Source organism: Filicampus tigris, chromosome 12 (genome assembly GCF_054856515.1).
Source record: "Filicampus tigris isolate MCC_2025a chromosome 12, RoL_Ftig_1.0, whole genome shotgun sequence".
Classification (NCBI taxonomy): Eukaryota; Metazoa; Chordata; class Actinopteri; order Syngnathiformes; family Syngnathidae; genus Filicampus; species Filicampus tigris.
In genome coordinates this window covers 7,098,557-7,112,500 of record NC_141228.1, presented here as the reverse complement: position 1 = coordinate 7,112,500, position 13,944 = coordinate 7,098,557, and the positions used below count along the sequence as shown (strand labels likewise).

At 40.1% G+C, this 13,944-nt stretch overlaps 1 protein-coding gene across 1 annotated transcript in view; it reads left to right on the top strand.

Annotated features, from left to right (window-relative positions):
* The window catches only part of rabgap1l (RAB GTPase activating protein 1-like), a 115,371-nt gene that overhangs the window by 81,348 nt on the left and 20,079 nt on the right, over positions 1-13,944 (top strand). Inside the window, exons 18-19 of the mRNA XM_086046783.1 lie at positions 5,124-5,165; positions 12,486-12,614. Coding sequence (XP_085902909.1) covers positions 5,124-5,165; positions 12,486-12,614 — 171 coding nt within the window. The remainder of the gene's footprint in view (positions 1-5,123; positions 5,166-12,485; positions 12,615-13,944) is intronic.

Below are 13,944 nucleotides of genomic sequence, written 5' to 3'. Positions count from 1 at the left end.
ATCTCAGCCTACGGTGAAAGGCTTGTTTTTAGGCTTATTTCTACTCCCGCGTCGGCGCGAGCGATAACTGCCGCATTGATTCACATGACCGACACATTGTGCTGTTGGTGACAGGTCTGCAACACATGCCACGCACACATCAGGAATTGTTGCTATTCTGATCGGCCCATTATGTCACATGTTGCGATGACATACAGTTTCCCACAGAGGAGAGGATGCACCACGCAGCTCGTTGCTGCTGCAAAGCAAACTAGTTTGGCAGTGGCGTGGGTGTCATGTCACGTATGTGTGTGTAAAGAAGCTACTCACCCACGTTACCCCTTGGCCGCCACCTTCCAGGTCGTTTTCGCAATAAAATTAAATGCGTCGTCTAGTCATTTTGGTCCCTTTATGGTTGTAGCAGGCACGATATCCATTGTTGTCGCTGTCCTTTTGAAGCGATGCCCCGCCGACTTACGTAACTGTTTCAAAACAACTTGTGTCCACGAATATAGTCAAGCTGCACGCAGCACTCAAGGATGGCGCTAGCACATCAAGATGGAGTTCATGCACTTCTTCTGGCGTCTTCCCTACTTCCGAAAATATGCCGTAGCAAACCTGCTGTGTATAGTGGTTTGCTGGTATGCTTTTATTTTGAAGGCCGGGAAGTGTGAAGGAGGGGAAGTGTGGAAAATAAATAAGTAACTTGTTGAATGCTTGCAGACCTGTCGTCTGTTGGACCCAAATAATTATACAATACGACAAAACCAACCCCGGGGCTCGCAATGGAAGTAAGCACGGGCAGTTTGGTAAGTACTAGTGGCGCGTTTTGAAGCGTTTCCACAGCGGGTTTGAATAGTAAATTAGCCAGCTAATAATCTTTAAATAAACCTCATGCGTCATGCGTGGTTTTTTTTTGGCAGGGGGGGGGGGGGGGGGGGGATATTTTTTTTGAATAAGGGCGGGGGGTTTAGGCCGAAAGGGTACCCAGGTCAAGGGTGGAGGGTCGCGGCCGGACCGGCAAAAAAGGGTCAAGTGTCCAGCTCTGGCATCAATCCATAGTGCATGCAACCTGCCCTTTGATTTGATCTGTCTACAATGTTTAATTAATAAAGATGTGCCTATCAGGCTTTTAGGTTGATTCAATCGTAAATACAAAGCTATTAGCTATTTACCGTGGTTCGGACAGCCAAAATATAAAAAGATTACCGTATGTCTGTAAAATGTATTCTTCGAGGCTGGAGCTATTTTCTTTCTTTTTTTTTTTAGAATACATTATTAGTAATGGGTATGATAGTAGGTGAGTGCCTTGTGTGCATTAATAGCATTTGTCTTGTCTCAGACCACTCAAAGGCCTTTACAATACTTGGTTAAGTCGATGAGAGCATCAAAACAAACCCTTGCCTCAGCATTTCCTTAATAGCTCATCTCATACTTAAAATGATACATACTGTCATGACAAGGGATTAGATTACTCTTTCTCTCAAATCACCTAATCCCATTTATTAAAGGTAACATCACACAGTATATTCCTTGATTACATTTGGACTCCCACCTAGAGCTGTGATCAAGTGTTCCATCCCACACATTAAACAAGACCTTTTTCACAACAGTCATTTTGACTGTTTAATACAACAGTCAATAGAAGGACGGATATCGATTTCTATCAACCTTTGCACAGCGGTGCATGCAGCAAGAACATTATAGTGAGGAGGTGAATGAATGATGAATACATTTATTTTATGCTTTTTAGTGTTTAGTGTTGGCACATCCTCACAGTACTGAGGTTGGGGTTTTGAATCCGGGCTCTGGTCTTCCTATGTGAAGGTTTGCATGTTCTCCCCGAGTTTGTGTGGGTTTTCTCCGAGCACTCAGGTTTCCTTCCTAACATGCATGCTAGGTTCATTGAAGAATAAATTGTCCATAGGTGTGAATGTCGGTATGAATAGTTTGTACCCTGCGATTGGCTGGTGACTAATCCTGCTGGGATAGGCAAGGCAAGGCAGTTTTATTTATATAGCAAATTTCATACACAAGGCAACTCAATGTGCTTCACACAAGCAAAGACACAACACCTACAAGCAAATACAAATACAACAGTTAAGGACATAGAATAAGAGTTAATCCACCCGTTTTTAGCCATCTCTGGGAGTGGCCATTTTGTCACTACTGTCGACTGAAAATGACATCACAGTTGCTCAGGCCAATCACAGCTCACCTGTTTTCTGAAGCTGAGCCATGATTGGTCGTTATTTGAGCCCCGAGCAACAGTGATGTCATTTTTAGCCGTCAGAAGTGACAAAATGGCCACCCCCTGAAATGGCTAAAAATGGGTGGATTTTGCTGCTTAACCACAAATGCAATATTTATCAGAATGCCATATTTCAACTAGTGGGCCTGCATAGAACATATTCTTGAAAAAAATATGTTGGGGTTGATTTACCCTTTAAGAACTGAAGGTTTGAGATGGGTCTATGATCAGTTAACAGGGAGACATTCAGCTTTCAAGGGATAGGCTCCAGCAAAGCCAGGAACCAGTGTGAGGATTACGTAAACTGAATAGAAAATATATGGATAGTCTTCATAGCATCAACAGAGCCTTCCACTCTACAGGAATCATATTCATAATGGCTCTTCATCCTTCATTAACTACTTTGTAGGAAGCAATCTGGCAACTAACAGATGGACAAATCTACATAAATAGGGTGCCACACATTATTTTACACTTTTTCCAACAGCTCTGCCTTTGCGTAGGTATATGCACTTCTGAAGTTTCAGTTTTATATGGTTGTTATATCGCTGCTTAATTAAACCAGAAATGTGAACTTGAACAGGCCAAGAAGGTTATCCTGTTAATCACCACACTGACATAAGCAATTACATAATGCAGTAAGTTAAAGAAAAAGTGGAAATGATGTTAAGAAAAATGCAGTTGTTGCATTGGTTTCTCGATCATAATTCTTCAAACTACCAGTATCAGTCTAGAAATTTGAATAATTTCAAATGTTTGAAACTTCAATTACAAATATGTTGACGTATTTTAGTAAAATACATTTTTCCCCTCTCCTCTGTTCTGACCTGTCTTTCAAACTTCATTCCTCTATTTTCTTACTCCTTCTTTTTTGTTTAATTCCTCCCACTCTTCCTGCTCTCCCACTGGCCCCCAGCAGAACAATAAGAAGCTTCCCAGGTTTTTCTCAGCCATTGAACCGCATGATAAGAATCTGTTCGTTAAACCTCCATTCTCATCTCCTGCTACTCTGACAGCTGTTCTCCTCATGTATCATTTTTTCTACCCCATCACTGTGCTGTGTTCACTTTTTCTTGTTGAACACCCACCATTGGAAATGGAAATAGTTAGGTCCTATCTCAAATTGTTGCCAACATAAGACCTTTGCTGACTTTACAGTTAGTATAAAGACTAAACACAAATGTCTGTGCGGCATTAATATATTTTCCGACTTATAACAGACTTGGCCACATTTTACTGACTGGGCTGGGCAGATTTGCATCTTCTCAATGTCTGACCACATGGCCATGATACATATACATACATAAGTGAGCAAACCAACTCTTTGTCCCTTAGCCCATTAAGGACGGGAGTGCATAACCGCGTTTCTACCACTTGAGCCGGTAGCGCTGTTGCGTCTTTCTACCCTTAAAGCCGAGAGAGCGTAAACGTCGCTTTCTTTTTATAATTTAATTATTGGTCTCTTAAGCAATAAAATGCATCAGAATATACACGTGACAGTGTCGTAAGCCCGCGGAGGATGTTCCGGAATTCTTGCGACTCATAATGGCGGTCGCCTGTCGATTGCGGGAGCTCTTAAATGAGTAACGCCAGTGATATAGACAACGTGATTGTGAACTTTTAGCCAGTAGAACCAGTCGAACATCATATATGGTTAAGATATATGCTTGTAGACAATGACAATATCAACATCTTTGTAACAGAATAGAGGTTGGTAATTACCACTCAATTTTTTACATTAAAATAGTGCTTCTCTTGCACTGACACTTTATTTTTACATCTTTGATTGAAACAGTAAAGATGAATAAACTCAGGCCTGTGTACAAGGCAGATGTCTAAGGTCTCAAATTCTTTTGGAGTTATGTTTGTGTCTGCTACAAGGGGTGGGATATAAATTTTTTTGTAGGTGTTGAATATCTGGGAAAACGTCAGGTTTTCAAGGGTAATTCCAAAGACGACCTTAAGTTTTGGGGAGCTGTTGAGCCAGGCGCTTTAGGCTTTAATGGGTTAATTATTAGCAAGTACAAATGACAACGATCAAGTGTCAGGCCATCGCAATCAATGCAGTGCGTCAAAAACAAGTGCCTGTTTGAAAGAGAAAAACAAAATTGGATTTGAAAAAAAAAATAGTCTTGTGGAATTTTTCTTTCTAGATGCTCTCTGGGCTGTGTGGTCTTGTGCGATATGTAGTACAGTACAGAGATCTAGAGTGATGTCATACATGACATCGAACAGCAATAATAAAAACTTTCATAATTAACTGCTCATATGTGTCGATATGACACTGTGTTTAACATTACTTTTACTAATTTTGGGGGATGTGTTTAAAACACCAAAGCCAAAATGTATTTATAATTTTCAACATTGAGTGTCTTCCAGTGGATTTCATTCCACGTTTACTCTTTCGCCTGTCACACTCCCAGTCTGCAATCACAACCCTGCTTTCTGTGTATTTATCCTCCCTGTTCATATAAATCCGTTTCATTCTCACACACATTCTTCTAATACAAGCCTCTTTGATCCTGACTCAGCATTGTAGCGCCATCTTGAGGCCTCTGCAAAGCAGTGTGTGAAGGCAGAGCTCCCCCTCACTTTCCTTATTTTTAGAGTCGAGATATTTTTAGCCCTGTGTTGCCATGTGAACTCATCACAGAGGCTAAGGAGACGTGAGCGTTCCCACAGAGCTGCCAGCTCTACCTTCTCTTCATGTGCCGTAATCACATGTGTGATGTATGTGAGAGACATTTTACTCCAAACAGTAGTTCACATATTAATCCGCATTTAATGTTTCAGATTTTAATGTGGCAGCAAATAAAATATTTTGTTTGTACCTGTTTTTCTATTCTAATTATTACGGCGATGTATTTATGTTTTTAAAACAATTGTGTTCCAGGGTCTGAACATCATCTTCAATGTTGCCTTGGCTCTGCTCAAGGTTAGTACACCAATTTGACTCATTGACACACCTTTCATTTAAGAGAATTCAATTGTTACTGTCAACAACAGTAATTTCCTGTCCACATGTAGGATTGACAACTAAAACATCAAGCAGTGATGATGGGGATATACAGTACCTATACAGTACCCTATGTACAGTGCTTTAATTATATTTTGCAAAATTGAACAGTGGAGTGGAGTGGCTGCAGCTAAGGGAAAGGACATTCTAAATGTTCATTGACTCTCCTCCTTCTGCGATATGATTTGACACAATTTGATACAAGGGATGGGGACACACTCTTAAGCTCTCTGCCTTGTGTCATACATAGTGTGTGTGGTATATTGTCAACACTTTACTTTGATTATCCTAAGCAAGCTAAATGTACAGTTGTGATCACCTGGCAGGGACTAAACGTTAATACATTTCACTGCCGAGTATGCAGTGTGCACTTGTCTGTAACCTGCCCATTCCATGAGAAGATAAAATGATGATGTCAGTAAAGCAAAACAGAACCCACAGTCTAAAATGAGTGTAAGGTTTTTCTCAATCACTTTGTTGTTTTTGTCTGAGTGGTGTGGAATTCCTGTTTGTTGTGTTACCAGATCTTCTTGTGGTTGGTTGTATCGATTCATTCAGTTATATTGCATCGGGTTGATTCATTGTGGACAATCATCTATCATCTTTATCAACCTATTGCAGAACTTTTAAAAGCACACAGAAGCCGTCTTCTGTCATATATGCTTGGTGTACCTGGTATCCATTCCATAATCAATTTAAAAGAATACAATTAGACCATGAACAACAACAAAATAATGACTTCTATATGAATCATGTTCAAAAGGAATAAGAAGTCGAAACACTTTTCTTATCATACCCCCCTCAATTCCGTTCAATGCTCTCAAGTTTCACATCAGTCTCTGGAATCTAGAAGGCATCATACAAGACAAAAACAATTAGTGCTGATCTTACCAGCAGTGTTGGGCAAGTTAGTTGCAAAATGTAATGTAAATCATATTATTAGCTACTTGCATTTGAAAGTAATGTTTCTTTTCAATATTGCTGTCTTTATACGAGTAATAAGTTACTTATTATTTTTAAGTCTTTTTTTTTTTTTTTAAGTCAGTGATCAATTGATTTATTCGTTTTGACATTTTATAAGGAGTATGCTAAATGTTCAACTATAGCAGGTAAAGTTAACTTGTAATGAGGAACTTATATAGTGAGGGGTATATTGTGAGGTGTTTCAACTTTATGGTGGGTTTCTGTTGGCGTCAGAAGCTCAGTTTTTAGTAAACTTGTGCTGTCCACAGCTTGTACAGCTGATTATTGGTGTGGTCTTTCTTACATTGACAAACAAGTTGTACTCATTTATAGATGACTTGTTTTCTCATCCCTGCTTTCAGTCTAGGCATAGGAGCATTTGTTGTAGTAATTAGTAATAAATTTAACAAGTGACATTCTCTATGTCTGGCATATTGTCGTGAACGTGAAAAATCTTGTACTAGAAGATCAGAAAACGCAAAAGTAAGAAAAGTTTCCCTCATGCACCGATAATTCTACATGTATAGCAATATAACACCCATGCAAGTTCAAATTATTATTATTATTATTATTATTAAGGAATTAAAATGTGCTACCTAAATACCAATGCAATTCAAAACAAACTAAAGCTGAAAATGATCAGCTTTTAAACAATGCATATTATGCAGTATTTTTCTGATATTATTAATGTTTTACAAAATCATGATAAAGTAATTATGTATTCCTGTTCAATATGTTAGCAATAATATGTTCTTTTCCAGAAAGAGATACGTAGTGGATACAATACTTGGATTGGACAAATGAGGATGTGATGTGGGTGGAATAGGATTCCACTAGCAGCCTCCCATTGGCCAGCCATGACGACATTCTCTCCCCTGCTCCCTCCCTCCATCGCATTCTCCTCTTCACTGTCATCCCCCTCCCTCCATCGGGGTCCATCTCCCTCCCTTTCCTGCTTTACCATCATCATCCACATCACTCCTCACTCCCAGAACGTAAGGTGTACAAGCAGCTGTCTGGACGTGGCGGAATAAAGCTTTTTTTATTATTTACATTCTGTTCTTCCTTACCAACACGAATGCTTGTGTGGAGCCGCTTCTCGTCGCCTTCAGTTTTTCATTCTGTCTCTATGCTTTGACCCACAACCTCTGCCTCCAGTAATCTGCTGGATATATCTTTTTGCAGCATGCTATCTCCGACCACCAAATGGATTGCAACAGAGATGACCTGCTAGCTGCTAGCCATTAGCTGTTAGCATCACAAAGAGAAAGTGATAGCAGTGCTCTGGAAACACTGTGTGTTTTCATGCTTTTTTTTTTTTTCTTCTTTTACTTTGCCTCGCCCCAGTTGCTGACCAGAACAATCGCTCCTGATGACACACGCCTATTCACTGACTCACAGATGCATCCATTTAGCCTGTGTTGTTGAGAATCAAATGACTTTCCATTTAAAGGAGCTGTCTTCCATTTAAAGGATCTGCAGACCACTACAGAGCATCTGCTAATGGAGATCTGCTTTAGGAGCACTGGAGTCCATACTGTTTTCCACATAGCCACTGTACTTATTTGAGTTAGATATTTTTCTACCTCCTCTCTTACAAGTGCCATACTGCCATAGCAACAGGATCTGCTTCCTGCTTGTCTCGTTAAAGGATTGTTATATTGGTTGTTTTGCATTACAAAGAAATTCCGGAATTTTGTCAGCTTCATTTCAGGTGCAGCCTCCATATTGGAAGAACATTGCAAAAAGTATCTAGTGTTGTGTCATCTCACTTGAGCGTTTAAACTTTTCAGTCATGCTTGCTGAAGGGGATTGTTTTCTTCCTCTTTGAAGTCTAATAACGTAGGGAAAATAAGAAAAAGGCGGAATACGTATCTATTACTGCTGTTTGTTGGGGCAGCAACCCACGTGTTGAGCAGCTTTGTTGCTTAGCAACGGCATACTGGATTGTGATTGTTATTGCAGCAATTTAAGAGTGGCTTGCAGGTAGAAGACAGCGTTATGCAACCAATAGCATCTCTTCCTAATTTTATTAGTCTAATATTGCCGCAACGAATGGTCACTTCTGGGCTCTGACGGTGGTGGCATGAAGACTCAGTCTTCCCATCTCTTTCTCATTATTTTTAACATTGGCTGTGCCTGTGGATGTGGTCAGACTGTCCAATGACCTAGTAGTCTGGAGTCTTCATTCAGCAGAGCTTCCTCAATTGGACTCGTCAGTGGATAGTCACACCTTCTCTACGAGTTCATCTGTCCTCTAACTTGTACAGACCAAGTGGGACATTTCGGACGACACGCTGGAGTCATACAGCACCCTAACCCCAAAGAGGGACTGCCCTTCTCCCTTGCCCTCTCCAACCCCACCACTATCTCCTATACCCTCCCCTGCGCCCTCTCCGCCTCCTCTTGCGGCCCTGACACCTCCTCTGCAAGTTCCAGCAGTGCGAAGGGCAGTGGAGGATGGAGAGGGAACAGCAGAAGAAAAGGCCCAAAGCAGTCAGGCCTCAGCGGATTCCTTCTGTAAAGTGATGGATCTCCTTGGGATGGGACATCGACTCTTTGTCCCCAAGCTGCTTGCGGTGAGAGTGGGGACTGGGAATATTCCATGTTCACAGTTAGGAGGAGTGGAGGAAAGGGATTGTGCTTTAATGCAATCAGCTTCTCTCTGTCCACCTGATAACATATCTGCATGTGTTCCCTAAAGTTATATATTGTAACCTTGGTTGGGTGACTGTATGATCACTTCACTTCAATGCCTGCATATTAGTTAGCTGTCAAACGTAGGACCAAATGACGCACACTAATAGAGTTCCCCCACAAGATGGTGGTATTGATGTGTTTCAGTTGGCACTTGGTAATATTACCCTTTATTTAAATAAAAAACAAAAACACCTTTACTTATACATCGCACTAGCTGTTCTCCACTCAGAGATATTTTTAGGGATAAATCACAAGATTTATGTATTTCAATTGCATATAAAATGCCCATGCATTTGAATTTAACATAAACAGGCCAATAAAGTTTGTGCCGAATATTTGCCACTCCAATGTAAATGAAACAATTAAGATTGAGTTATTTAAAAACCAATCTAATAATAATCCAATGTGTTTTGAATAAACAATGACAGATTTATGTATTCAGCGTTAGTTAATCCAAAGTGCTTAAAATACTAGAAAACAAGTTTGTGTTCAAAATAAATTGCTCCAATGTATTTGAAACAGTATCTAATGGCTTTCCCACAACTTACATCAGATAGGTCAATGATCAGGAAAGTCATTAAACTGAACACCCAATTAACTTAAGGTGTCAGAAAATTCAGTACAAGAACTAACTACTATTACGCAGCAGAAGAACACAAGAAGTAGCATTCATGCTAAAACGTGTAATTAGCTATAGCCAAAAAATTTGAAGACATATTTCTATTCTTTGACTTTTGACCCGACGTGAGACTGACACACTTTTCTGCTGTTTTCCGGTGTCTATACTCTATATAGTAATTTGTGTTTCAATTTATTGCTTTCACTGTTTTTGTTGTTGTATTATTGCTATTTTGTGAATGTAAAGTTCTTTGTTACAGCTGTAGTTGTTATGAAATGTACTACATAAATAAAGTTGTATTGTATAATTATGGAAAATAATCTAATTGCAATTTTTCCCCCTAAAAACGGTGTTGGAAAGTTGCAATTTTATTTTTCAAGGTCCTTTTCTAAAATATTTTTGAAAAAGTTAGCTTTATTACAACAAACTATCAGATCTCTTATGCATTATAGAATACTGAGGTAAAGGCAAATGAAGCATTAATTCATATGAAAGACAGTTTATGTACTACAATTAGATGTCTAAACCTACTCAACATTTTGATGTGCAGTTTGGTATGCATTCACCACGACAACATAATTCTGCCACACAGGAGTGGTAAACAATTATTATACTATATTGATACTATATTGCAAAAGGACAAAATCAAGTGCAGATTACAACAATAATTTAAACAAATAAGTAGTTTTGTCACTTCCTACATATCCCTTTTTCATTAAACATTATACCTACTTGTGTGGCAGACTGCTATGTTACTGCACATCATAAATAGAAGATAAATAAATAAATAGTCATTTCTTTCATATGAATGAATGCTTCATTTTGTCTTTACCTCAGTATTCTATAATGCATAACAAATATCTTATTGTTTGTTGTAATAAAGATGAATTGTTGAAAAATACATTACAAAAGGACCTTTGAGGGGAAAAAAATGCAACTCATCGCAATCACAATTTTTAGGAAAAAAAAGTCGCAATTACATGATTTTCCATAATCGTTCAGCCCTAGACACACCTCTACAACATTGCATCGACATCAGGAACGGTGCAGACCGGGGTAGTGGTCCCCCTATTTAAGAATGAGGTTGGAGGGTGTGTTCCAACTCCAGGGACATCACACTCCTCAGCTTCTGGTAAAATTTATTCAGTGGTTTCAGTGAGAAGGGTCTGTTCAGAAGCCGAATCTCAGATTCAGATTGACTAGTGTGGTTTTTTCGTCCTGGCTTTGGAGCAGTGGACCAGCTCTACACCCTCAGCAGGGTCCGAGGGAGTGGATGGGAATTTGCCCTGTGTTTTGTGTATTTTGTGCACTTGGAGAAGCAATTCACCCAAGTCCATCTTATGGGTGCTGCTCTCAGAATATGGGGTACCGGACCCACTGATATGGGCTATTCAGTCCCTGTACAACTGGTGTCAAGAGTTTTCTCCGCATTTCCGGCAGTAAGTAGGATTCGTTCCCAGTTAGTGTTGGACTCTGCCAAGGGTGCCCTTTCTTCACTGATTCTGTTCATAACCATCATGGACAGAATTGTTAGGTGCAGCGCAGGGCTTGCAGAGTCCTCGTTTGTTAGGCTATATATCTCCCATTTTTGCAGATGAAATGGTTCTGTTGGCCTTATTGAGCTGTAGTCTTCATCTTTAGCTGCATTGGTTCGCAGCTGATTTTTATGCGGTTGGATGGGGATCAGCATCTCCAAATTTGCGAACACGGTCCTGAGTCAGAAAGAGGTGTTGTGCCCTCCCTCTCCGGGTTGGGGATGAGATGGTGGCCTAATTGGAGGAATTCAAATATCTTGGATTCTCGTTCACTGATGATGGAAGACTGGAGTGGGAGATTGCTAGGCGGATCAGTGCAGCGTCTGCCGTGATTTGGACTCTGGACCTCAGTCTGTCATGGTACAGAAAAAGCAAAGTCAAAAACTCACTTATGGTCACAAGCTGTGAGTAATGACTGAAAGAATGAAATCCTGGATGAAAGCAGCCAAAATGAGTTTCACCCACTGGCTGTCTGGGCTTTTCTTTAGAGATAGGATGGCGTCATAGTAGAGCCACTGCTCCTCCACATCGAGAGGAGCTAGTTGATGAGATGCAGGCATCTGGTCAGCATGCCCCATGGATGCCTACCAGGTGAAGTGTTCTGAGTACATACCACCTGATGAAACCCAAAGAATAACCCAGACTGGAGAGGCTTTTCTCCTGTTATGTCTCCCACCTGGCCAGGGAATGTCTCGGGAAGAGTTGGACAAAGTGGCCTGAGAGTGGGAAGTTTGGCTTCCCTGCTTCAGTTGTTGCTTCTGCAACCTGATCCTGCATAAGTGGGAGAAAATGTATGGATGAAAGTTTGGCTATTTTAAGAGGTGTTTCCGTACATTTGTTTTGCTTTCTAACAGAAGTCTGAAAAATGTGTACAAATTCTGACTGGTATGTGGTGATGTTCATAATTGCCTCCACCTTGACTTGAAAGGGCAGTGGTGGCACTAATATACATCACTATGATCCATATCATTATTTTTATGGGGCGGGGGGGTAGGTCAAGGTATTTTCAAAAGGTATTTTTCATTTCGGTACAGCTTGAGTTATTATACTCTACAGTATGTATGTGTTTAATGGAGAATCTTAAATGATGAGAAAGTTCTTCTATGATGATGTCATGTCCATATGTTTCATTTGAATAATGCTGCAATCAATAAGTGTATTTATTTCCATTTAAGTGAAATAAAGAGGCAGAAACAAAAAAAAAATAAAAACTTTCAAATTAACTCAGACATTTTCAGACCCACTTTTACCCTAACGTTTTTAAAAAAAAATTGAAAACAATATGAATGAAGTTCCTGGGATTGAATGTCCGGACTGTGAAAAGACATCAAATATATCCTTGGCAGTGAATGAGTTAAGGAGAAAAAACAAGCATGACTAATATTTTCCCCTCTCCACCTGACCTGACCTTTTTACTTGCAGACATCCAAAGAGGATCTCTTGCAGGCAGACTTTGAAGGGGCTCTCAAATTCTTCAGAGTCCAGCTCCCCAAACGCTACAGAGCTGCAGAGAACGCCAGAAGGCTGATGGAACAAGCTTGCAACATAAAGGTTTGGCTATTTATTAGCAAATGCAGCAAACTCTCATCTCCTTTTTAGCCAAGCATTGATTTCAGCCAGGAATGTGTTTAACTATTAACAGCGAATATAAAGGCCGTATCTCACTGAGTGGCGAAGGTTTGCGAGTGTGTGCGCACCCAGTGGATGTTGTTTTATCGTTAGGGTTCATTCTGGGTTGCAAATGACGTTCACCTGGCTATTATACCAACAATTTTAATGGTCTCAAACGGATTTTCTTGTGGCAAAGAAATTATGAACACGTTACAAATTTAATGGTGACATGAAAAACTGTTCGCGACGATTAAAACTGTTTGGGAATGTCTGGTAAAAGTCTTTGCAACATTGAACGAACCCTGACAAAAAAAAAAACATTTGCTACGTGTGCAAAAACTTGCAAACCTTCGCTGCTCAGATATGGGCTTAAGGGTGACACATAGAGCTTCTGTAAAAAGTATTCGCTACAATTTACCATTTTGTCAAGTTCCTTGTGCAGTTGTATTCACTAAAAGTTGAACACATTACAGTGTCCAGGCTGTTTACTAAAATTACAATTTGATCTTGGAGTGGTTTCATACATTTACTTTGTTTCATGCTGTTCATTATGATCGGGTTTAATTAATGAGCACTTTTTTTCTGTCACTTTTATTAGTCTTTGTTAAGCAATATTGCTGATTGCTATTTACTTTGTCCCAGATTTATCAGATATGATGTGGCTTCCATGGAATTTTCTTACTGTCTTTCATTGACATTCCCCTACGTGCCCACACACAAACACGTTATCATCCTCCTCCTGACTTGAATGAGACCTACGGCATTAGGGAATTTGCTGAGGTCATTAGAGACCCAAACTAGTACATAATGTAATACATTTGACTTTGAGTGTCTGCGTGTGTGTGCGTGCAAGCGTACGTACGTACGTGCGTGTGTGCATGCGTATGTGTGTGGGTGTGTGTGTGTGTGCGTGTGTGTGTGTGTGTGTGTGTGTGTGAAAGAGAGCGAGAGCTATAAAGGAAGGAAATATTTAGCAAAGAAAGATGGAATAGATAACTTTCCCTCCACCCTGTTCCCCCTCTCTCCTCCAGTCACTCTCGTGTTGCTCTCCTTGAATGTTCATATAGTTCATATTTTACATTTCGGGCATTTTTCTAGTCTATTATTCAAAGAGGAGTGACTTAAGGTGTTTGGATATAAGCTTGTCGGTGACACACATGGTTGTTTTGGGGTGTATCGGTATGGGACATCATGCAGGGTGTCATGTTTATCTCTGGTGCTTTGGTAGCGTTTTTGTTTTCTAATGCAGTACAGTGCTGAGCAATGTTCC